Below are 25,898 nucleotides of genomic sequence, written 5' to 3' on the forward strand. Positions count from 1 at the left end.
CTATAAAGAAATATCAGTATATATTATATAAATTATACCTATTTTCATTTATAAACTAAATTTTCTTTTCATTTGGAAAAATAAAATTTTTACATAACTTTCACAGAAAATTTTGATTTTTTAAACTATAGGTGCAAGGATCAAAGAGCCCCCTTCTCTCTATATACACATACATATATATACACAAAGCCAAACGAAATAATACCATTTGTGAACATAACTTTTTTTTTTTTTTTTTTTTGGGTTAGTGGAGAATTATCCTAGGAAACATCTTTGGGTGGCTACAAAAAATTCTAACTTTGATGGAAGTGGTTATAATAAAATTGAAATTATCTAAAATAGTGTAAAAGATTCTTTGGAAAACGTGCCCTTGCAGTAATGACTTTGGGCTACACATTTATAAAAGCTTACAAGGGTAAACTCTTAATGAATTGTAGATTTTCTTTTCCTCTTCATTCTTTCACAAGCACCTCGCCTGTGTCAAGAATCCCAATGGCTATCCATAACTTGTCTGCTTCGCTTCCCACTTTGACTTCAGATTATAGATTGCAACCATTTTCAGCTCCCATCTCAGTTTCAACGTTAAAAGGTCGAAATTCTCAGTGTCGAGTCAAATGCATATCCATTGTCAAAAAATCCGAAGAAAATGTTGCTCGGCGATATGCTAACTACCAGTCCACCATTTGGCACTTCGAGTACATCCAGTCACTGCAAAGTAATTATCTGGTAGTATTATGTGAAAAACAAAGTAGTTGCTAATTAGATGCTGTTTGATAATGTGGTTGGTTTTTAAATTTTTTTTTATCTAAATATGTGTAATTTACTTAATTGTTTGGGATGCAATATGCAAAAGATAACATAGTACAGGATACTTTCATGCCAATATCTTTAAAATGTTTAACAAATTATAAGTACTACTAATACATACTTTATATTAACAAAGTACAAATAATTAGATAAAATATTTAAATAACAATATTAAGAAAAAGCACCTCAAATTTTTACTTTTAGTGCTGAATGTGATATGAAAATGATTTTGTGTAGGGAGAGAGATATGCAAGACAAGTCGATACGCTGAAAGACAAGGTAAGAGTAATGCTTGATCAGGAGACAGATAAACTAAGTCAACTTGAACTGATTGATATGCTGCAAAGGCTTGGATTATCTTACCACTTTGAGGAGGAAATAAAGAGCATATTGAAGGGCTTACGTGGTAATAATATTTCTCACACATGGAAGAGCAGAGATTTGTACGCCACGGCACTTGAATTTAGACTTCTAAGGCAACATGGGTATTTTGTACCTCAAGGTAAGTTAGTTCATGGAACTATTAGCTTTCATCATAGTAATTAATTAGTTGATAAAAAATATTTTTTAGGTTGAATATATATATATATTTTTAATGCAAGAGGTATATGACCAGGTGTTTTCCTTATTTACTATTTAGTTACGATTGGAAGTGAAAAGTTCACTTTCCCATCTACAGTTTTAGCATTAAACAATAGTATACATACCAAACACTAAATAGAATATGACACAACTTGACAATATGTCTAAATAAACCAGTTACATAAAATTGACAATTTAGATCATAATGACCGTACAACTTTAGTATTAAGCACGAATTCGATAAGAACTTATATTTTAAAAATTTTTCCGACCCGTCGACTCTGTTTTGGTTTTTACCCCAACCAGTCGATGCTCAATTATATATCTGGTAGTCGAATATTACTCTAAAATGCAAACAGTAATGGAAGGTGCTAAAAAATGACATTTCACAATAGTAAATGGTGAGAGTAATGTTTAAAAAATTATACTCTCAATTTATGCACCTATTTTCAATTGCAGAGGCTTTTAATGTTTTCAAGGACGAGACAGGGAATTTCAAGAAGAACATGTCCGAGGATACCTTGGGAATGCTTTCATTATATGAAGCTTCATATTATTTAACAAAGGGTGAAAACATTTTAGAGGAAGCAAGGGATTTCACAATCAAAAATCTCAAAAAATACATAGAAGAAAACAAAGACGAAAATGAAGTTTGTATATTAGTGAGGCATGCCTTGGAGCTTCCAATCCATTGGAGGGTTCCACGACTAGAGAGCAGGAGGTTCATTGATGTATATGAAAGGAGAAAAGATATGAACCCTATTTTGCTTGAGCTTGCCAAATTAGATTTCAACGTGGTCCAATCGACTCACCAGCAAGATTTGAAACATGTGTCCGGGTAATTAAAAAACCAAGCATGAAATATATATATATATATATATGTATGTACGTGTATATAAAAGAATTCTACGGTGCGGATGGTCCGTATGCGGATCGCATCTAAAACCGACGCTTTTTGGATAAAAACATTGGTTTTGAATGTGTCTGCATACCGACCGTTCGTACCATAGAAGCCCTCTGGATATATATGTACATGTATATATGTATCTCAATTATTTTAATTTCTATTTGAAAGATTTATATGGATGCAAATTATATGAAATCTTGGAGACATTAACTCTATGTTTGAAGATTAGAATCCATTAAGAAATTAAAAGATAATTTATAAGAGAGAAATGTTAGGATATTTTTATGTTTGTAGGCTGTCAATAATTATATAATTCACTTAGTTGATCTTTGTGTTTTAATAAAAGAATTGGACATTCTATTTAGTTGATATTTACAATGAATTTTTTTGAACTCGTTCTCTTATAATGCTTTAATCAGTCCATTAAACTAAAATATTATTTTTTTCTCTTTACTTAAAACCTATTTGTGGACCTAAATGAATAAGAACTACATTTTTTATTACAATTATTATTTTTATAAATATATTATTTTATTATAATATTTATGTATTTGTGACATGTGGGTGCATATGTGTCAAGAATAAGTGAAAATGGTGACATGTATATAGACATGTGTTGATTGTGTATGCAAACCAGAAAACGATACAAAGGTCCAATTGTTTGGAGGCTAGCGTTGTACATGCTTACAAGTTTGCCTTTGAGAAAACTGGTTCAAGAGAGCATATAATTCAATACATAGAATTCAATTGAATTCAAGTTGCAATGCCTTCTTTATCTACTACTTTAGATAAGTAATTGTATTTAGTTTCAAGTTTCCAAAAATATGATATGCTTATGAACTCATATGTTGATCATGGAATATATTTTGATGAATAAATATCAAGCAAAAGTTTTATTGATTTCGTTTAATTAATAGCATGCTAGTTTTTTATCAAGAAATTCAAAGATTTACATATATATTTTCATAGACTTGATTTTGTGACTTCACTTGAAATTATACATAGATAGGCAATTCTGAATTTCGGACTTCCTGTTTGATATATATATATATATATATGTATGTATGTATGTGCATGCTGAAGGTGGTGGAGTAGAAGTCGACTTGGAAAAAAGTTGAGTTTTGCGAGGGACAGGTTGATGGAGTGTTTCCTATGGACAGTGGGAATGGCATATGAGCCTCAATTTGGATATTTTAGAAGAATGACCACCAAGTCTGCTTCACTAATCACAGTAATTGATGATGTATATGATGTTTATGGTACTTTAGAAGAACTGGAGCTCTTTACTGATGCTGTTGAGAGGTAATTAATTAAGGATATTTAATTAGCAGTTGATTACTTTGTTTTACTTTATAATTGGAACTAAGCTTTTCTTTTTTTCTTTTTTTTTTTTGGGGGTTAATGTGTTGTTATATATATAGTTGGAATATGGATGCAATGGACCAGTTGCCAGATTATATGAAGATATGTTTTCTTGCCCTTCACAATTCAGTAAATGAAATGGCCTTTGATGCGCTCAAAGAACAAGGACTTCACATCATTAAATACCTCAAAAAAAGGGTAATAATTTCGTTAATTTAACCTTAAACATTTTCTTAACCTTTATATGTATCACTTTTTTTTTTTTTTTTCCTAATTATAAATTGTTTCTGTATTGCTACTTTTCAGTGGGCAGATCTCTGTAAGTGTTATTTACAAGAGGCAAAGTGGTATCATATTGGGTATACTCCAACCTTTGAAGAGTACATGGAGAATGCATGGATTTCAATAGGAGGTCCTGTTTTGCTGGCCAATGCCCATTTGTTTGTTTCAAATCCCATTGCACAGGAGGCTTTGCAGTTCTTGGAAGACCACCCCTACATACTTCGTTGGCCGTCAATGATTTTACGACTTGCTGATGATTTGGGAACATCATCGGTAAACAAAACTATATCATCAACTGATTTAGCTACCTTCATAACAACTAAATTAACAAATTATAATTAGGATCCAAATTATATACGAAACATAGTAATTATTTTCTAATGTTTTATTTTACTAGATTGAATATATATATATATATATGCCTATAGCATGCTAATATTATTAACTTTTTTCAATATGTTTATTTTTTTGGTAATATTTAGGATGAATTAGAAAGAGGTGATGTTCCAAAATCAATCCAGTGTTATATGCACGAAACCGGCACCTCCGAAGATGATGCTCGGAAGTACATCAAATTTTTTATGGATGAAACATGGAAGAAGATGAACGAAGAGTTTGGAAATGAAAATTGTCCCTTATCGGGCACTTTTTTCAGAGTGGCAATGAATCTTGGTAGAATGGCCCAATGCATGTACCAACATGGAGATGGACATGGTGTGCCAGATGGAGAAACAAAAGACCGTGTTTTGTTATTGCTTGTGAAGCCCATTCCCATCTAGCAAAACATAAAAGAGCAGACATGAAGTGCCTTATTATTCTCTTTAAAACCAAAGCTCGGAGGATTATGATTATTAATACTAGTATTGATCCGTGTGATACATGATATGTATAACTATAATAGATAATTTTGAAAATCAATTATATTTAAGTCGAATCAAATTACTTAACTATATAATTTTTATTATAATAAAAATTAAAATTAAATAGAAAATATTATTTAATAGTTATATATCTGATTGATAAAAATTAAAATTAAATAGAAAATATTATTTAATAGTTATATATCTGATTGATTGGGAATTAAAGATCATTTGCTTTATTATCTGTTTATAGGTGAAGACCTTCAAGCTTGATAAGGATATAAATATTGTTCTATATAATGAACGTAAGTTTTTCTCAATCTCTAAAATCAAACCACCATTCCAAATTAAAGCTTTTTTCTTCATTATTTGAATTAATTTATAAATTGACCATGTATGATCTCCACTCCTCTTTTAAGAAGATTAAATAATGAGATTAATTTTATTATTGAAATCTATATATTATAATATTGAATCATCATAATTAATTTTAAATAATTAATTATATTATGATATTCCAATTAATTAATTTATCTATATTAAATCCTCATAATATAGTTAATTATATTTATTATTGTTATTATTACTATCATTATTATTTATTATATAACCTTATAAGGTAATTTATTTATGCTTAGATATATTTTATTAAGATCAAATAATAAGATCAATTTCATTATTGAAATTTATATATTATGATATTGAAATTTTATTTATTGCAAATCTATATATGTATATGTATTAATGTATGGAATCTAATTATTAATTACCATATATAATATCTTTTTATTTTACAATAGAATAAGTATAATAAATTAACAAAGATATTAATAAAGAGATTATAAATTTATTTTTAAAATTTTTATTCTGACCATCCTTTTTTTTTTTAATTCCTTGCAAATAATTAATTTCTCTATATTAAATCCTTATAATATAATTTAATTACCTTTATTTTTATTTTCATTATTATTATTTACTTTTTACTTTTTAAGGTAATTTATTAATGGTTACATATATTTTACCTTATAAGGTAGTAATTTATTATTTTACAATTAAATAAATATGACAAAGAAATAAAGATATTAATATATAAATTATACAAATAAGAAAATCTATTTTATTATTAATTACCGTACATAAAATCTTATTATCTACCAATAAAATAAATATAACAAAACAATACAAATTATATAGATTATTATTTTTTAAAATATTTTTTATTATAACTATCTTTTTAGACATGTTTTAATTCTAGAATTAAGGAGATCCATTTGAGAAAACCATCCATTGCCACTATATAATTGATAAACTTGAAAGAACTAAAAACACAGGTTTTTATGGCAATATGAAAGGTCTAAAATAGAAATGAGAGAGTAATTTAAGAATTAGAAAAAGATACCGAAGTTATTAAAGATTTAGGCTGTATATAAAGTGTGCCGAGCATGGTTCATGAAGGTTACTACTTACTACTATACTGCCTAGTGCCTACTACTGCCCAATGCTGTGCCCATTGCCTTGACTACTTGATGATGCGATCATCTCTATAAACATTATGATAACATAAAGCACTAACTATTCTACTTTTATATATTATATAGATTTCAATTTGTAAATCTAGTTTAAATTTAAGAAAAAAATATTTAAAATTGATTTCAAGCAAACTTACTAACAACTAAAAATGCTTCCTTTTTTTTATTTTTTATTTTTATATTTTTCAATGACAACTACAATTGGTTTGATTTATGTCATTAGGTATGTGAGCATGTAGTATGTCTCTATCTCTTTCTACCAAAATAAAACGAAAAGGAACTAAAAGAGGGAAAAAAAAAATAAACAAAAAGATATATACCATTATTACTTTATAAGATTATGAAAATCATATTCTAAATTTAAAAAAAAAAAATTATTTCAATGTTTTCTTCTTTTCCCTAATTAGATATTTAATTTGTTCTAACAACTCCAAGTCTCCAATTATGCTTTTTTTTTTTTGGAAATAAATCTCCAATTAAAAATTTAAAAATTATTTTTAAAAAACAATAATAAAATACTTAGATTATTTCTCCAAATTACTCTCATTTTAAACATGTAATCACTCTCCTACCCTTTAGGCTTCAACCGAGACATGAGGAGGAGATGCACACTAATGTTCTTTTCAATAATGCCCTGAGAAAAAGAAAAAAAAAAAAACCAAAGACAAAAATCATAAAACTAATCAAATTTTTTCCATCAACTAGCTGGTTTGAATTGAAGCCCCCAAAATCATTTTTTCTCAATCAACTCTTAATTTTCTCAAATAGCTCTTGGTTTTCAAAAGTCAATAAAAACAAAAAAAACTTTAACAACTTTAGTAACTAAAACAGAAATATGAAAAAATAAAAACCATTAAAATATTGAACATTGAAATTTTAAATAACTGGAATGTGATGCTTAGTAATTTATAACCAAATTTATTTGACTTATTTGATAAATAAAATAAAATCAAATAATTCATTCTGAATATAAATCTCACTTTGCCATGTTTAACAATTCTATTTTGAAAAGAATATCTCAAATTTTCTCATTTATAAAATAAAATTATGTTATGTATGAAATTTTTTTGTGTCCAAATAAGGAAATATGTTTATTAATTTCTATATGATTACATTTGTATATATAAAAATATTTAAAATATGTTTGATTAAGGGAACGATATATATGCAAATATGCTTCATGGCATATATAATATTATAATAATAAAATATATATTTTTGGGTACAACGAATAGAAGGTAAAACTATCATACTTTTTCAATTAATTCTTTCAATTCACATCCAAATCTATTATATATATAGAAATATTTTATGTAATATATATATATATATTATATAATGGTTATAATAATAGATTTTATATATCTTTCGATACAATCATAAAAGATAAAAAAAAATCTCATGCTTTAAATAGCTGTTCAATTTGGTGTTGATTAATATTTGATAGGATAATAAATAATAAAAAAGATGATATTTTATTGTATCGGTGATTTTGGAGAAAATTTGAAAGAGCATTATGATGACACGTGGCACTGACTCTTCTTCTTTTATATATTACGAGCATCTATCTTTATGCGATGCACGACATGTATAACAGATAGATTTTAAAAAATTTATAATAATTTATTATATTTGAAAACCTATTTAAAATTTTTATTGTTAATAAGTATATTTTGATTTTTTTTTTCTTCAATCTATATTATAAAAGTTTGTTAATAACTATAAATTTGACATCTATCTATAATATTATTTAATTATATATTTCAAATTCAAAAATGTTTACCTTTCTAATTTTTTTCATCTATGGAATTTTTCTATCCAATTTTTTTCCATCTATGAAATTTAAACTCAAAATCAAATGGATTTATATAATTTAATTTAAATCCAAATATTTTTCATCTATAGAATTCAAACTCAAATTCAAATTCAAATTTATTTTTTTGATTTCTTACCAATAATTAATTTCCATATATTAAATAATCATAATGTAATTTATTTATTTATTTACTTATTTATTATTATTATTTATCCTATAAAAACATTTTTACCTTAAAAGATAAATTATTTATGGTATTCAAATTATAAAATGTTTACCTATTTAATTTTTTCCATCTATAAAATTCAAATTCAAATTTAAATTTAAATATATTTATATAAGTTAATTCAAATTCAAATTTATTTATATAATATTTTTCATCTATGGAATTCAAATTCAAATTCAAATGTATTTTTTTGATTTTTTGTAAATAATTAATTTTTTTATGTTAATCCTTATAATATAATTTAATTATATTTATCATTATTGTTATTGTTATTAGTATTATTATTATTATTATAATAACTTAATTAACAATAATTTAGATTTAAAAAGAGGCGTATATATATATATATATTTATCATTTCTATTCTTTTTATTGTAAAATAAAAAGAATATTTTTTATTATATAATAAAATATGGAAATTAATTTTATTATTAATTACTGCATATAAAATTTTTTTATTTTACAATAAAATAAACATAATAAACTAATAAAAATATATATACATATATGTAATAAATATATATATATATATATATAATACTCTTTATCATTGATTTTGTATTTTGTATTTTTATTTTTTGCTGAGAAGATGGTATGGATATATATAAGTACAATATTATTTACCATATATATGTATATATATATATGTTATCATAATTTTAAGATTATATATATCGAAATCCTTTTAAGCATTTGTTTCCTTTATTAACGTGTGTACATATATATATATATATATATATAAGTGCATCTTAAACATTTTTTGAAAAATATTAAAAAAATACATTATTTATCATAAATTTTTTGATAAAAAAATAAATCTCATCATTTGTTATTGCATTTAAAAAATATATATATATATATATATATAAGTCATTTTAAGCATTTGTTTCCCTTATTAACATAAATATGTATATATATATATATGTGTGTGTGTGTATTTTAAACATTTTTTGGAAAATATTTTAAAAAATGCATTATTTACCTTAAATTTCTTAGTAAAGAAGCCAATATCATTATTAATTATTCTATTTTAATTTTATTATTTTGTAATGTAATTCCATTTGTTAATATACATACATGAACATGTATTAGCATATGGAAATTTTAGACAAAATATATTTAGTAATAATAAGAAAATCATTTATTATATACATGTTTTTTACCAAATAAAAATATTAATATCATTACTAATTTATTTATGATTATATATATATATATATATATATATATATATTTAAGAAGATCAAATAAGAAGATCAATCTTATAATTGAAATTTATTTAACTTATTTATAGCCAAATATATTTGACTTATTTAGTAAATAAAATAAAATCAAATATTTTGTTTATTTTAATTTTATTTCAAAATTATTACCTATGTAGTTATTGAATGCAATAAATGTTGCAATTCCATTATTATAATAATGTACCTTTTAAAATTATATAATATAACATAATATTATATTATATTATATTATTATTATAATATATATATATATAATTTAAAAAGAATAATAGCTACATTCTTGGATAATGATCTCCAATATCTTCCCCATTGGTCTGAATATACTTGGTCAAAATCTGATCTTCCTAAATCGTCCATCTAATATAACAATAAAAATATTTATTAAATGGTAATAAAATAAGAACAAATAATTTGTTTTGAAAATAAATATTATTTTTCTATATTTAACAATTATTATTTATGATGTTATGTTTTTACATAGAAATAAAAAGATATTTTTATTAATTTCCATGTAACCATATTTGTATATGTAAAAATATATAAAATATTTTTAATTAAGGAAACTATATATATGCAAATACAGTTTACGTATTTGACTTATTTGGTAAATAAAATAAAATCAAAATTTTTTTTTATTTTAAATTTATTTCAAAATTATTACCATATGTCATTTTTTCAATTGTTTGATAGTTATTAATAGTTATATTAAAAATTGATTTTGTATATATTTGGTTATAACCGTAAAAGGTAAGATAATAAATAAACAAATAAATACTAAATAAAATAAAAATAATAAAGCTACTCTTGGAGGGAATTTTAAAGAAAGGTATATTTATACACATAGATATAGATAATATAATATAATTTAACATTATATAATATTATAATAATAAGAATAAAAATATATATAATTTAAAAAGGGTAATACTTGCATATTCTCAGGTAATGATCTCCAAGATCTTCTCCATTGGCCCGAATATACTTGATCAAAATCTTATCTTTCTCAGCTGTGTATCTAATATAATAATAAAAATATATATTAATTGGTAATGAAATAAAATCAAATAATTTATTTTGAAAATAAATCTTATTTTGTATGTTTAACAATTATTATTTATGATATTATATTTTTATATCCGAATAAAAAAATATCTTTATTAATTTCCATGTAACCATATTTTTATACGTAAAAATATTTAAAATATTTTTAATTAAGGAAACTGTATATATGGAAATACATTTTACGTATTTGACTTATTTAGTAAATTAAATAAAATCAAATATTTTGTTTATTTTAAATTTATTTCAAAATTATTATCATATGTCATTTTTTCAATTGTTTGATAGTTATTAATAGTTATATCAAAAATTAATTTTGTATATATTTGGTTATAGCCATAAAAAGTAAAATAATAAATAAACAAATAAATAATAAATAATAAATAAAATAAATAAAAAAACTACTTTTGAAGGGAATTTGAAAGAAAGATATATTATATAGATAGATATAGATAATCTAATATAATATAATATTATAATAATAAGAATAAAAATATATATAATTTAAAAAGGGTAATACTTGCATTATTGGATAATGATCTCCAAGATATTCTCTATTGATCCAAATATACTTGATTAAAATCTGATATTTCTCAGTTGTGTATCTAATATAATAATAAAAATATATATTAATTGGTAATAAAATAAAATCAAATAATTTGTTTTGAAAATAAATCTTATTTTGTATTTTTAACAATTATTATTTATGATATTATATTTTTATATCCAAATAAAAATATATCTTTATTAATTTCCATATAACCATATTTGTATATGTAAAAATATTTAAAATATTTTTAATTAAGGAAACTGTATTTATGCACATAGATTTTACGTATTTGGCTTATTTGATAAATTAAATAAAATTAAATATTTTGTTTATTTTAAATTTATTTCAAAATTATTAACATATGTCATTTTTTCAATTATTTCATAGTTATTAATAGTTATATCAAAAATTAATTTTGTACATATTTGTTTATAGCCATAAAAGGTAAGATAATAAATAAACAAATAAATAATAAATGAAATAAAAATAAAAAAGCTACTTTTGGAGGGAATTTTAAAGAAAGGTATATTATATAGATAGATATAGATAATCTAATCTAATATAATATTATAATAATAAGAATAAAAATATATATAATTTAAAAAGGGTAATACTTGTATTCTTGGGTAATGATCTCCAAGATTTTCACTATTGGCCCGAATATACTTGATCAAAATATGATCTTTCTCAGCAGTCTATCTAATATAATAATAAAAATATATATTAATTGGTAATGAAATAAGATCAAATAATTGTTTTTGAAAATAAATCTTATTTTGCTATGTTTAACAATTATTATTTATGATATTATATTTTTATATCCAAATAAAAAGATATCTTTATTAATTTTCATGTAACCATATTTGTATATGTAAAAATATTTAAAATATTTTTAATTAAGGAAACTATATATATGTAAATACATTTTACGTATTTGACTTATTTAGTAAATAAAGTAAAATAAAATATTTTGTTTATTTTAAATTTATTTCAAAATTATTACCATATATCATTTTATCAATTGTTTGATTATTATATCAAAAATTGATTTTATATATATTTGGGTATATACATAAAAAGGTAAAATAATGAATAAAATAAAAATAAAGAAGGTGCTTTTGGAGGGAATTTCGAAAAAACGTATGCTGACATGTGGCGCGTATGATTCTTCTTTTATATATTATATAGATATAGATAATACAATATAATAATAAGAATAAAAATATATATAAATAAAAAGGGTAAAACCTGCATTTTTGGATAATGATCTCTAAGATCTTCCCCATTGGCTCGAATATACTTGATTAAAATCTGGTTTTTCTCAACTACCTATCTAATATAACAATAAAAATATATATTAATTGGTAATAAAATCATATCAAATAATTTGTTTTTAAAATAAATCTTATTTTTCTATGTTTAACGATTATTATTTCTTATATTATATTTTTATGTCAAAATAAAAATATATCTTTATTAATTTTTATGTAACCATATTTATATATGTAAAACTATTTAAAATATATTTAATTAAGGAAACTATATATATGGAAATATATTTAACGTATTTAACTTATTTGACTTATTTGGTAAATAAAATAAAATTAAATATTTTGTTTATTTTAAAATTATTACCATGTATCATTTTATCAATTGTTTGATAGTTATATCAAAAATTGATTTTATATATATTTGGATATAAATATAAAAGGTAAAATAATAATTAATTAATTAATTAATTAATTAAAAATTAAAAATGTGTTTTTTGAGGGAATTTGGAATAAGGGTATGCTGATACATAATGCATACGTTTTTTGTTTTATATAGCACAAGCTTTTAAAAATAATCGTACGTATACTGTGTTTCAATTTTTTTATTACAAGTTTCACGGTTGCTACTTTTTCTATTTATCACTTCTTTCTTATTCTTTTTACAATGGCAATATCATATCATGTGTTAGCATTTTATGCGGGTGTGTATAACTTTTTTGTGCTTTTCATGTTAAAATTAAAAAGCACATTATAATTTTTCTAGCCTTCTTGTCCAATTTTTATGATTTCAAGTTTTTCAATTTGTAAAAACTAAAAAAAATAAAATAAAATAATAAGTCTAATGATTAAGATAAAAAAAAAAAAATTAATACGGTTTATAGGTTTATATTTAATATCTGTATTCAACTTGAATTTAATATTTGTTACTGATAACCTTAAAATCTCAAAAGTAATGAAATCGGACCCATCAAATATGAAGGTTTTCAAAACATTGAAATTGATCTGGAGAAGATTAAATTTGCTATTAAATTTTTTACATAACTAAATGAGTCAATATTATGGATTATATACTTATGTTTATGCTTGATAGAATGGCATTTATAAATATTTTATTTTAAAATTTACGGATAATGTTATATATAAGTAGTATATTATCATTTATCATTACATGTAGAAATGTTGAATGGCCAAAAAAGAACCTTATATTATGTTTAAAGATAGACAATCAGGATTATATAATTCATGGCTTGAATGTTACTAGCAAATGAATAGATTTAATAATAATTTATATGAAGTATATCATACAATTGAAGAAGCAGAGATTGCATACGTTGAATATATTGAACAATTGATAAGGAATCCTATTGAGTCCAAATCAATAAATGAACCCGTATGAATTGTCACCACACACACATGTGCTCACTTAAATAACGAATGAATTAATGGTTTCATATTAGATTGTTTATTTGTAGTATTATCGGTAGGTGTATGTAATTGTTGGTTGTATAAGTAAATTATTTAAACAAAATCCAACATATACTATACATACAAGACTAGTTAAAATTAAACCTACATACGAATTATATTTATATATATAAACGTATGAAAGGAAGATCGATATAATGTTAATTATTTTCATTTTAATTTTTTATTATTATTTATAGCTTATCATGTTATAATTTAATTTTAATTTTTAAGCAATATATTAACATAATTTATGGGTGTAAATAAAAATAAAATTTGCTTATAAATATAAATATATATAATATTTACATTTTTAAATATAATATTAATGTTTTTTTTATTTTTATGTTATTGTTATTTGTGGCTTACCATATTATAATTTAATTTAATATATTTATTATTATTGTGGGTGTAGATATAATTTCTTTTTTATGTAAATATAAATGTATAATTTTTATTTTATTTTAGAAGCATTTATTTTGAATGATTACAATATATTCTATTCCAGTAATTAATCCAGCATTTAGATCGAAATTGTACCAAACATAGAACATGACTATATTTTTTTTGTCCAATCTAGTTCGATCTGATCTTGACATGTCCAATCCAATCTAAACCTATCTTACCAGACACACTCCAAGAGTTCCCAACAACAAAATATGTACTACTCATCAAAAAAAGAAAGAAATATATACTCAATCTTCACCACTTCAGAAGTTGCTAGAACCAATAATTCAATCCAGGAAAACTATATATTCAATTTGGGGTCCAAAACATATTTGTCCAAAGCCAAACAAAATAACAGCATTTGGAATTTTTTTTTTTTTTTTCCTCGAGAAAGTGCCATGGAAACATCTTCGAGTGGTTTTTTAAAATTTTATTTGATGGAAGTGGTTACATAGTAGGTAATGAAAATATCTGAAAATGTGAAAAGATTCTTTTAGAAAACATCCAAGATTGAGATAATGTATTTTTGGCTTCACATTTACATATAAAAGTTCCATGGGTGAACTCATGAAAAATTATTGTAGATCAGTGGCGGGGCCGCGTTTTAGGGTAGGGGAGCCATGGTCCCCCTAAATTTTTTATACATACTCAATCTTCATCACTTCAGAAGCTGCTAGAACCGATAATTCAACTGGGAAAACCATATATTCAATTTAGGGTCCAAAACATATTTGTACAAAGCCAAACAAAATAACAACATTTGGAATCTTTTTTTTTTTTTTTTTTTTCTGAGAAAGTGCCATGGAAACATCTTTGAGTGGTTGTATAAAATTTTAATTCTGATGGAGGGTTACATAGCAGGAACTGAAAATATGTGAAATTGTGAAAAGATTCTTTTAAAATAGAAAACATCCAAAATCGAAATAATGTAATTTTGGCTTCACATCACATGTAAAAGTTCTATGGTTGAACTCAAGAAAAATTATTTTAGATAAATGACGAGGCTACGTTATAAGGTTGGGAAGCCATGGCCACCTTTTTTTAATTATATATATATATATTGTAATTTTCAAAAAAAAAAAAACTATTTAAATAGATAATTGGCTCCCTTAATCAAATGTTTACCTTTTCTATATATATTACTATCTTTTACAAGAATTTTGAAATCATAAACTAAATTTTATTAAAAAAATAAATTTATTTAATTAATAGAGACTAATATAATTTCGTATTAAGAATTAAGTTACAACTATTCTTGTTGTTAAAACTGACTTAATAATTATTTTGCTCTGTTTTTACTATAATTTTTGTATTAATTCATTTTAATTTTTAATTTTTAATTTTTTAAGTTTTCTAGGGTCTTATTAATTATAGTATTATTCTTTTTGACTCTATTTTTTTTTGTTTTAATATTTGATTTACTGGATATATATCTTTCATTTAGCTAAAATAAACACGTTTTATAACACTATTTTTTATATTTTAATAATCCATCCAAACAAAAGATCTGTATGTTATCTTAAAAAAATTAAGTACCCAAATGTCATATAAAATTATTGTAAAAATTCAATTAACAATTCATTTATTTATAATGTTGAGTAATTTTTTGTTTTCAAAAGCATAAATATATATTTGTTCCACAACTTCTAAGTATATGAGTAAATGGGGCTTACATTAGACTAACCCGACCAAACTTATAATTTTATGTGTAACATACAGTTTGCCGTTACAGACATTCTTTGACTCTGCCTCTGTGGTAGATTTTCTTTTCTTAATGGCTATTCATAAGTTGTTTGCTTCACTCCCCACTTTCACTTGGACTAATATATTGCAACAACCATTTTTAGCTCCCATCTCACCTCCAACATTAAAAGGTTGAAGTTCTCTCTTTCTAGTCAAATGCATATCCGCTGTCAAAAAATCCAAAGAAAATATTGCTTGGCGATCTGCGAACTATCGATCTACCATTTGGCATTTCGAGTTTATCTTAGTCACTGCGACGCGATTATATGGTAACAATAGTTTGTGAAAAACAAAGTTTTTAATTAATAGCATTTTATTAACGCTGAATTTGATATATGGAAATGATTTGTATATGGAGAGAGATATGCAAGACGAGTCAATAAGCTGAAGAATGAGTAAGAGTAATGCTTGACCAGAAGGAGACAGATAAACTAGTCAAATTGAGTTGACTGATGTGCTGCAAAGGCTTGGATTCTCTTACCACTTTGAGGTGGAAATAAAAAGCATATTGAAGGTTTTACATGGCAACAATATTTCTTATACATAGAAGATCAGAGATTTGTATGAATTTAGATTTCTTAGACAACATGGGTATTTTGTACCGCAGGGTGACTCCAATTCATGGTACTATTAGATATTAGCTTTCACGATAGTAATTAATTAATTAATTAGACAATATTTAAGGTTGGCCTAGTGGAGGGACGACAATGGATATTTAACAATAGTACATTGCGAAAGTAATGCTTAAAAAATATTTATTTAAGGATCATGCTTTCATGCTCACAATTTATATGGCTTATTTTCAATTGTAGGGGTTTATGATGTTTTCAAAGATGAGATAGAAAATTTTTAAAAACATGTCTAAGGATACCGTAAAAATGCTTATAGTATACGAAATTTATAACACTCCATCCCGAAGTACGTCGGAAATTTCTCAAGTTGATCGGGTTTGATTGTCGTTGAACGAGAAGGGTTAAATTTTGACTTTTTGACTTGGCAAGAATTCTAGAATGACCGAGGCACTGTTGTGAAGTACACATCGACTCGAGTTCGTAGACTAGTAGTACGTCGAAAACAGAACTACGGTTTGAAAGTTATGAACAAAACAAGTTAAGGTCCGAACTGTCCGAGGGTGCCAAGATGACTTTTTATTGTTGCAAAATTTGGATTTGACTCCTATATGGTTGTAAAGTACTCATCAATATGAGTTCATAGATTAGCAGCATGCTTGATTTGGACATTTCGTTGAAAAGTTATGGACCTGTAAAATTTTCTGAATATCGTATTATTTTAATATTATTTTTTAATGTGTGAACATTGTATGCCACATGTCACCATTTGGACCAATTTGTGAGTGCACAGTGGCACCCACAGGGTCTTTCATTGGTGATGGGGGAGCTGAGGTGGCAGAAGGGGGAGGGAGGAGAGAGAGAAAGAGAGAAAAAGGGGGGAAGGACCAGCCACCTTCCATTGACCCATTTTCACGCCACCCCACCTTGAAGCCCACCTGAAATCGGCCGGCCAGCTAAAAATCACAGCCAGATCGCCGACGACGGGCTCGGATTAGGGCATTTTCAGGCGAGTGGTCGATTTCCTTCTCCATTCGATATCTCCCAAACCAAACCTCTGTTTGCCTCACCGCCGGTCCCAATGGCTTACCCATAGCCAGATCTACCCCTGCACCAAATTTCATGGACAATGGCCGCCGGACACGCCGGCGGCGGTGGTGGATTCTGGTGGCCATGGCGGCTCGTCGGAAAGCCCATCTTCGGCGAGTTTCCAATGACACCTCCTACCCTCTTCCCCTAATTTGACATCCATGAATCCAAATCTGAGGTCCTTTTCCCCCAATTCTTAGTGATTTATGAGATCTAAGGATATTAAACCCGAAACATTTCCGACAAGATTTCGGCCACTAATGGTCCGATCTTCCAGTGGTAAGACTCAATTCACGATCCTCGCATTGTAAGCTTCGATTCGGTATATCATTTGTGAATTTTGGTTAATATTTGTATTAAATCTTCCGAGTAACCGTGAATAACTTACCCGATTAAAATATTAATTTATTTGATCCTGTGTAATATTGATATTTTAGTTGCACATGTGAATTGTTTAATCGATCCCATGGAGGATCTTGATTGAATTGCATGCTCGAGGTGAGTGATTCACCTTCAAATTTATTTTGGGTACTAAATTATATATATTTTGTGATAATTTAATTTTTGGAAATTATATTAATTGTGTTTAATAATTAAGAGAATTCCCAATTGAATTTATATTGTGCATTTTTGGTGAACTTTAATATATGTATTGCTGCCCATAAAATTTGGGGTTTTGAAGGAATTATAGTTTTAATTTTTGTTAATTCATTGTTGAATTGAATTGTAGAATATTTATGTTTAATAAAAACATATATTTATATGAAATTATACATTGTGGAATTTTATGCGATTTTAATGCAATTTCTCATATATTGAATTTTGAGGGATTGAAGGAATATTTATTTTTAATTATTGTTAATTTCATTGATGGATTTATTATATGTTTGAAAATGTATTTATAGAAAATTTGATTGTTTCGGATTTTATGAGGTTTAAAGGAAATATTTAATTCAAATTGGTTTTGAAGATTTGAAAGAGAAATATCGATTTAAACTATTATGCTTATAAAACAATTGTGCATATCACTTATATTTTGATTTTAAGGAAATTCAAATTTAAATTTTATCAAATTATTGTGGAACCAGTTTTGAAAATTTTGATGCATAATAAATTTATGCGCATGAGTTTAAGGATATACGAAATTCATCAGGTGTATGTTTTGGAATTGAAGGAAAACTACTTATTTTAATTTTGTTATGCATTGAGATGAATTTCATAAATTATTTTATGGTATTGGAAAATTTTGGACATATATATATACCGTTGGATTTTGAGTTGATGGATTAATTGATGAATTGGTATTGATGGGTGTTAGCCCCTGTTTTATGAAAATGGGAAATGGTATATATATATATATATATATATGATTTTATTGGTTTTAGATGCACCCATACAGTACCAGTGTTATGTAGTTGTGGATGTGATTAGCACGCGGGCGGAGTGTGATGAGCGCGCAGGTTTATACTCTTCCGTGGTTGCCATCGGACAGAGAGTAGGCAAGTTTGAGATTGGCCATAGCAGCCCCCTTCCATGGCCGGGATTGAGGTTTATAACATCGGCGCTGCAGGTTTCTCTCTATAACCTCCCCGTCAGGCGGTGCTTTGGGATGTTGAGTAACGTCGGGCATCACTGGTATATAGTATGGTGCGTCAGGATATTTTTGACATGAATTTTCAAACAAAATATTTTAAAATTTGTATTTAAATTAAAATGTATTTAATGGTGTTCATTGAATTCAAATGATGTTTTAATATGCATTTTTCTATGATTTTATTATTTGAATTGATTTTTAAATGGATTTCTTTATATCTTTACCAGTTATTTCAAATAGATGTTCTAAATTCATTTAAATACTTCTCTTATTAATTAATTGATTTATTCTATTTATTTAAATACTTACAAAAATATTTTAATATGAATTTTATTGTGATTTTTTTCTGATTGTCTTATCATATTTTATTTATTTATCATTTACTGATTGTTATAAAAATTATTTTTATTTTTATTTTTATTTTATTTTCATTTTAATCTAGATCTTTAATTTATTGTATTTTATTTGCAATTTATTTAATTAATTATTCTTGATTCTCGGGGTTTTTAGATATTGGGTTTTGTGAAATGTTTTAAAAGGGGTCATACGAACCTAGGACAATCTGCTCCTAAACCCGTATTATATTAGCCCGAATCTAATTATGTTCAAGTTTTAATGGATTAACCTCAACCCCTAACCAACGTGTGATTAGAAACCTTGGTATAGTGAAGACGCCACAATAGATGATGGAAGTCCTATTGATAAGTCAAACTAAAACACTCACTCTCTAATGGTGTTTTAGGTGTTCAAAGTGAACAAAGAGAATTCAATCTCACAAAGTAGTTTTTGTATAAAATTCAAGCTTTATGACTAAGTTGACTTTGATCAATCTTTGACCAATTTGAGCTCCAAATTAGCTTCAATATGCTTTTTAGGATGCCAAATAAGCTTATTATGGAGTCTCACATGTTGCCCTTGCTTGAAAGAAAGAGAAAAAGCCAATTCAGCAAAATACAGTAAAGCCAGCAAGCAATACAGCAATTTTTGGCCAAAGTTTGAAGTTGTCTGTACAAGTTGGTTTTACTTCTGCCTTGACTTGTTTCCATGACCTCTTAGTGATATTTATTGAATCCATAAAGAGTTGGAACAATTTCTTGCTGCCCGGACTCCAAAGATGCACCAAAACCACTATCCGGGTCCGTATCGGCTTCCACCACTTGTATGCCCAAAACAGGTCTTGGATCTTCGGGTATGGAAAAAAGTGCTCTTAAGAATGAATTACCCCCTGGATTAAGGCAGCAAAGGTTTCCCTAAACCTCTTAGCTTAAGCCCTAGTGATCGGTCCGGTCTTCATTCGTATCGGGTCAGCAACCCAGCTGGTTGTCGGTTGTGCAGGTACAGACGGATTCTCATCAAGGGGAACATTTCCAACTGAGTGAATTGTGAGGGTCTTGAGAGAAAAGTTATTATTTTCAACTATTATTACTAAATCACTTATTTACTATTAATTAATCAAGTTTATTTTATTATTATTATTATTATCATCATCATCATCATTATTGTATAGTAGATTAGGTCACTCACGGTGATGATTAGCATCTCACGTTTTTAAATTCATTTCCTTAGACCCAAATTAGTAGACATTGATCGTCCAAAGGCGAGCCCGACGCCTTGTTCGTTACTGAAAGTCCAAGAAGCTTTCCCTTCTTTCCTCTTTATCTTGTATTATTCTTTTATCTTTTGTTGTATTAAATCTCATACTTAATTGTATCTTTATACTGCTTTGGGCATTTAATTATTTAATATTGCACTTATTCCCTGTTTATTTGAAGTGCTGCAAACTTATGGTGTTAAATTGTAGTAAGGTGGGAGGAATACGGAGATATTGTTAGAAATCTGTTTTCTGTATAGGGAATTTTGTGGTAAGTCAAACCCTTAGGGGAGATGCTGGTGGATTTTCCATTGGAGGGTTCGGTAAGGTTTCCCTGAAATTAGGGCTTGTCTAGGGTTTTGGTGAGAAATTTTGAACGGGTTCTAACAAAATTTCATAGAAGGTACAAATATTTTAGAAAAAGCAAGAGATTTCGAAACTAGAAATCTCAAAGAGTACACCTAAAAAAAAAGTAGAAAAAAAAAAAGAAAGATGAAGATGAAGCTTGTATATTAGTGTGAGACATGCATTGGAGCTTCCACACCATTGAAGGGATCAAAGATTAGGGCATAGGTGGTTCATTGATATCAGTATACGCAAGGAAGTGAGATATGAACCCTGTTTCGCATGAGCTTTGCCAAATTGTGATTCAACATCGTGCAATCAAATCATTAGGAATATTGGAAACATGTACCTAGGTAATTATAAAAACAAGCATGCAAAAAAAATGGCTTGGTGCCCAATTGCCTGAATTAAAATTTAATATTTTAAAATTTAAAATTTAAAATTTTAAATATTTGGTAGAATCTAATTTAATTATTTCATATTAATCCCATAATCCACAAACATAGGATTGGACTAAAACATTTCAATCCTATCCTATCCTTGCCAATCCAGCCCTAACCCATTCTATCCTAACCTATCTAGCTTTTTCTAATCTTGCTAATCAAACAGGCCCAAACATATATCATAATATATCTCAATTATTTTCATTTTTAATTTCTTTTTTTTTTTTTTTTTGGGATTTCTATTTGGAACTTTCATACACCTTTTCTTTACATTGGAATCCCATTAAGAATTAAAAATAATAATAATATATGAGAGGAATTCAAATCTTTTACATATATTTTTCTTGATGTTTGACCTTTGACTTCTACATATATATAGACAATTCTGATATAGGCTTCATTTTATGTGTGTATGTATTATATAAAAGGTTAATTCACTTGTAACAGTAATTGATGATGTAAATGATGTTTATGGTACTTTAGAAAAACTGGAGCTCTTCACAAATGCTGTTGAGAGGTAATTAATTAAGGATTTTTTTAAGCAGTTGATTACCTTGTTTTCCCTTATAATTAGACTTAATCTTTTTGTTTTTTTGGGTTAATGTGTTATTACAGCTCTTCACAAATGCTGTTGATAGGTAATTAATTAAGGATTTTTTTTAGCAGTTGATTACCTTGTTTTCCCTTATAATTAGACTTAATCTTTTTTTTTTTTGGGTTAATGTGTTATTATATATATAGTTGGGATATGGATGCAATAGACCAGCTATCGTATTATATGAAGATGTGTTTTCTTGCCCTTCACAATTCAGTAAATGAAATGGCCTTTGATGTGCTCAAAGAATAAGGACCTCACATCATCAAATACCTCAAAAAAAGGGTAATAATTTGATTATAATTTCTAATTTCATGGCTAATTAACCTTGAACATTTTTTTAACCTTTATATCATTGCTTTAAAGTCTTATTTTCTTCAATTACCAAAAAAAAAAATCTTATTATTATTATTTTTTATTTTTATACATTGAATCTGTATTGCCATTTTTCAGTGGACAGATCTTTGTAATAGTTATGTACAAGAGGCAAAGTGGTATTATAGTGGATATACTCCAAGCTTTGAAGAGTACATGGAGAATGCATGGATTTCAATATTAGCTCCTGTCATACTGGTCCATACCTATTTCTTTGTTTCAAATCCCATGACACAAGAGGCTTTGTAGTGCTTGGAAGACTACCCCAACATACTTCATTGGCCGTCAATGATTTTACAACTTGCTAATGATTTCGGAACATTGTAACTACCCGTACCAAAATACACCTGTTGAACAAGTTTCACTAGGTTTGATCAGGTTTGACTAAGTGAACAATATATGGGTCCAAAGTTAACTTTTTCTATGGTTAAGATTTTTGGTTTAACTGAGGCACCATGGTGTAGAACTCGATGATACGAGTTCATAGACTAGTGGCACGCCAAATTCTGAATTGCGGATAAAAAGGTATGGTTCTGAGAAGTTTTAAGCATCAGTTTTATATCAGTGTCCAAACCAGTCCCAAGTTTTTTTCTGTTAGTGACCCAAGACTCTATATAAGCGTCGGGAAGCATTTCAAACAGGAAACAAATTTCAAAATATCCATTTAATCCTCCAAATCCCGAGAAATTCCTTCCCAGACCCGTGGGTTCGAACCAGATTATTTTGAACCTGTTTATCATCGAATCAGATCATCGCTGTTTTTGCCAATTTCGACCATCCACCATCTACAAGTGCCATCCTAGGAGGAATCGCACATGGCGGCGAGCTCGGCCAATAAATTTCACGGTGAATGGCGGCTAGACGAGCCCCAATCGGGCCGGTTAAACTCACAACGGCGTACGAGGTGGGTCATCAATTTTTCTTGTTTTTTGGCCATTCTAGGCCAATCCATACACCTATCCTACCATTGTTGGACCCTCTGAACTCATTTCCATGCTTCTTTTCCCCAGATTCTTCACCGTTTGAGAGATACGACAACAGGAAATTTGGCCGAGACTTCAACCAAGTTTTTCGGCCACCAGAGGAAATTTTGGACCGAGGTGAGCACACCATTTTGTTTCTTATCTCTTGGGCTTTCTGTAGATATAAATTTTGTGAATTTTGGATATCGTTTGATAATCTTTTCATTTTTGGGTCAATTAGTTAAATACCGAATAAATTGGGACTGTGTTTGGATAAAATTGGTCAAATTGATTAAAATTGGAGTTGGATTAGTGAAATTAGATATTATTAGGACCCATTAAAATGTTCAATTTTGAAAGATTAGCCTTCGGGTGAAAAGTCCCAATTTTGGGTACAGGGTCCTAAAGATACGCGGTATAATTGGACTGTTTGGTGTCCAATTTATGTAATTTTTATAGTGGTATAATTTATTTTAAGAAATTTGGTACACGCCAATGTATTTGGTTTAGTTATTGGAGCCTGAGAAATATTTTATTATATTACAGGCACTCGAATTGAGCCAAGAGGCAATCCTGCAGGGGAGCAGGAGTGAGCATCTGCAGTACTGAGTGGTTATATCATTTTAAAATGTTTTGGGTATATAGTATAATATATATGTGATTTAAATTTTTTACGTATATACTTTAACATCCCATCCTAAAGTACATCGAAATTTTTTTACGCTAACCGAAGTTGACCGGATTTGATCGCCGTTGACCGAGAGGGGTCAAGCTTTGAATTTTTTATTCGGATAGAATTCTAGGTTAACCGAGGTACTTTTGTGAAGTACGCATCGATTCGAATCCGTAGACTAGTGGCACGTCAAAAACGGAGCTACGGTTTGAAAGTTATGAACAAAACGAGTTGAGGTCCAAACTGTTCGAGGGTGCCAGAGTTGACTTTCTATTCTTACTTACTTTGGGTTTGACTCATATATGGTTGCAAAGTACTAATTGATACGAGTTCATGAACTGGTAGTATGCTTAATTTGGATCTACAGTTGAGAAGTTACGGATCTCTGAAGTTACATTCATTTTTCCTAGAACTGATTTTACTGAGCAGTAGAGTACTAAAAGGAGCCTTTAAATTACACCACGTGTCACCAATTGATATGTGTCACAACATATAATCTTGTTAAAATATTATTATATTATATTACACTATTATATTATAATTTATTTTTTTAATATTATTTTATTTATTTATTTATTTTTCTTTTTCCTTATCTTTTTCTTTTACTTTCTTTCTTTTCCCCACACACCCACGGCCCCTCTTCTCCTTCTTCTTCTGTCTTCCTCTTCTTCCTTTCTGTCTCCCTCCCGTCGGTCCCTCTCTTTGTTTGCATCCCTTCCGGCCATCGCATGACCACATGCATAGGATGGCATGGTGGCCCATGGCTGGGCAAGCTCGGGCGTCGAATCGCCAGCCGATTGGCCAGTAGATGCGCCGGGATCGGCGCCCAAAGCCGGTGGCACGCGACGCTGGTTGCTCAATTTTTCGGTCGCCACCGGTCTCGTAGTTGGTTCTTCCCGCTAGTTTTCGATCCCCGGGTTCCAAAAATGACCTCCATTTGCTCAAATTCTAAGCCATTTGTGAGATATGAGGAGAAGGAGCTCAGCCAAAACTTCCCGGTCAAATTTCGGCCATCATCGGTGAGATTGTGGCCAATGGAGGTTAGAAATGTGTTACTTGTCTCATTAGCTTTCTATAGGTACCTTATTTGCAATTATGGTGGAGTCTTTTAAAAGATGCCATTTTTGAATAAAATATTATTATTTTAATGTGATAGTTTGAAAAATGTGTCTGTTTAATATTTAAATAATTATTATTTATTAAAGATACCAAATTGTGTTGAATTGAATAAATGTGGTCTTGAGCTAGTGTTTTCAAAAAAGTTAAGAAGCTATAAAATTTAAACTGCTGTTAAATTATTGTTTATTTTATTGTGAGGTTATGGCATCTAATAAAATATATCTTTATATATTTAATTATATGTGAAATGGTATGTGGTTCTAATGATTTTTGGTATGAAATGATTTAAAGGTTTGAGGAATTAATTATATTAAATAACTATAATAAAGAAATATGTTTATGTGTTAATTATTTATTTATTTATGAAATTATAGTTTAATTTTATTAAAATTAT

The 25,898-nt window shown here is 27.2% G+C and overlaps 1 protein-coding gene and 1 pseudogene across 1 annotated transcript; both read left to right on the forward strand.

Annotated features, from left to right (window-relative positions):
- Positions 1-416: 416 nt before the first annotated feature.
- On the forward strand, positions 417-4,858 carry LOC125418575 (terpene synthase 10-like). Its single transcript, XM_060813279.1, has 7 exons — positions 417-726; positions 1,045-1,309; positions 1,849-2,227; positions 3,380-3,598; positions 3,718-3,856; positions 3,965-4,213; positions 4,423-4,858. Exons 1-7 carry the CDS (start codon positions 427-429, stop codon positions 4,717-4,719), a joined length of 1,848 nt encoding a protein of 615 aa, XP_060669262.1. The 5' UTR covers positions 417-426; the 3' UTR covers positions 4,720-4,858.
- Positions 4,859-21,603: 16,745 nt separating this feature from the next.
- Positions 21,604-23,077, forward strand: LOC132800156 (terpene synthase 10-like; annotated as a pseudogene).
- Positions 23,078-25,898: the final 2,821 nt, after the last annotated feature.

Source organism: Ziziphus jujuba, chromosome 12 (genome assembly GCF_031755915.1).
Source record: "Ziziphus jujuba cultivar Dongzao chromosome 12, ASM3175591v1".
Classification (NCBI taxonomy): Eukaryota; Viridiplantae; Streptophyta; class Magnoliopsida; order Rosales; family Rhamnaceae; genus Ziziphus; species Ziziphus jujuba.

Bases quoted from the DNA above. Each gene is read 5' to 3' on its own strand.
- LOC125418575 (XM_060813279.1), top strand. From the start codon at position 427: ATGAATTGTAGATTTTCTTTTCCTCTTCATTCTTTCACAAGCACCTCG. The intron at 2,228-3,379 runs GTAATTAAAAAA...TGCATGCTGAAG, and splicing joins GATTTGAAACATGTGTCCGG to GTGGTGGAGTAGAAGTCGAC. The intron at 3,599-3,717 runs GTAATTAATTAA...TTATATATATAG, and splicing joins TTTACTGATGCTGTTGAGAG to TTGGAATATGGATGCAATGG.